At 39.0% G+C, this 1,191-nt stretch overlaps 1 protein-coding gene across 1 annotated transcript in view; it reads left to right on the top strand.

Moving 5' to 3' along the window:
* The window catches only part of exoc3l4 (exocyst complex component 3-like 4), a 40,684-nt gene that overhangs the window by 8,986 nt on the left and 30,507 nt on the right, over nt 1–1,191 (top strand). Inside the window, exon 4 of the mRNA XM_008278277.1 lies at nt 908–1,147. Within this exon, the coding sequence (XP_008276499.1) occupies nt 908–1,147 (240 nt within the window). The remainder of the gene's footprint in view (nt 1–907; nt 1,148–1,191) is intronic.

Raw genomic sequence — 1,191 nt, 5'->3', positions numbered from 1 at the left:
TCTTATTCATTTTACTAAAAAAGTATATTGAAAAAAAAATCAACCTTTTTTTCCCCCCAAGTGCAAAACAATGGCGTCTCTACACACTATCGATATTTTACTATTTACATTTTTCCAACTTTGTTACATTTGTTGGCACGTCAGCTGCACAAAGATGTTCCACCATGCTGAGTGTATCGTCCAACAACTTGCTCCTCTGTTCACTGTTTATGAGCCATGCTGCATTTATTTTTATTGATTTTATTTTCTTGTTAATCTCTCTAATTTGTTCCCATACTTTTCTCCTTTCTGTTCCACGTGAAACACAGCCTGCAGTTCAGTCGAGAGGTTCCTGAATTTTTGTTGTGGGACTGCGTGGGGCAGAATTTTTAGTTTTTAACAGAATTTAACGATTATCTGTCCTTGTTAGTTATTTAATTCCGATTTATTTTTGTCCCTTTTTTTGAAAAAGAACCACACATCACACATACTTTCTTAAAGAGTCATCAGAAGGCTGAAAATCTCACAATTATTTCTATTTTTACAGTTTCTTGAAACTGGTGTAATTTTGGTGATTTTGAAAAAAACATCTGACATGTCTGTCAAGGCTGCCGGCAGGTTTTAGGGTTCAGACCTGCATTCTGTCTAACAGCCAGCAGGAGGCGACTTCTCTGAAGCCTGACTGTATAGAAGTCTATGATAAAATAACAGACTTCTCACTCAATTTACAACCTCAGTTAACATTTTCCTGATGTGTTTGTGGTCTCAATCAGTAGTTTCAAGTCTTCTTCAATACAGCATCATGTTTGTTTTGTAAATTATGTTCCAATTTAGAGGTAAAATGGCAACTGATTTTTATTTTTAAAAGTGCTTAAAACGGGGGAAAACAAAACAACTGAAGTTAAAACTGAGTGTTTTCCATCCTCAGATCCCAACATGTCCAGACTCGGAGACTCCTTCCTGAGAAAAGGGGAAAAGCTCCGTCAAAGCCTGAGACTCACCTCCAAGAAGGACAACGATAAAGCCTCGAAACAGAAGCCACTGGGGCTGGTTCCTGAAGGTTCGCTGGCGGAGAAGAAGGAGAAAGAAGAAGAAGAAGAGGAGGAGGCGAAAGAGGAGATGGAGGAGACGTACGAGCTGCCAGAGATACCTCACGCACCGCTGTCAGGTACTTGTTTCTTGTTTCTTGTTTATTAGGATCCCCATTAGCAC

This window comes from Stegastes partitus, unplaced genomic scaffold (assembly GCF_000690725.1).
Source record: "Stegastes partitus isolate 25-593 unplaced genomic scaffold, Stegastes_partitus-1.0.2 Scaffold119, whole genome shotgun sequence".
Taxonomy (NCBI): Eukaryota; Metazoa; Chordata; class Actinopteri; family Pomacentridae; genus Stegastes; species Stegastes partitus.
The sequence above is the reverse complement of the archived record's forward strand: the minus strand, read 5'-3'. Positions and strand labels throughout refer to the sequence as shown.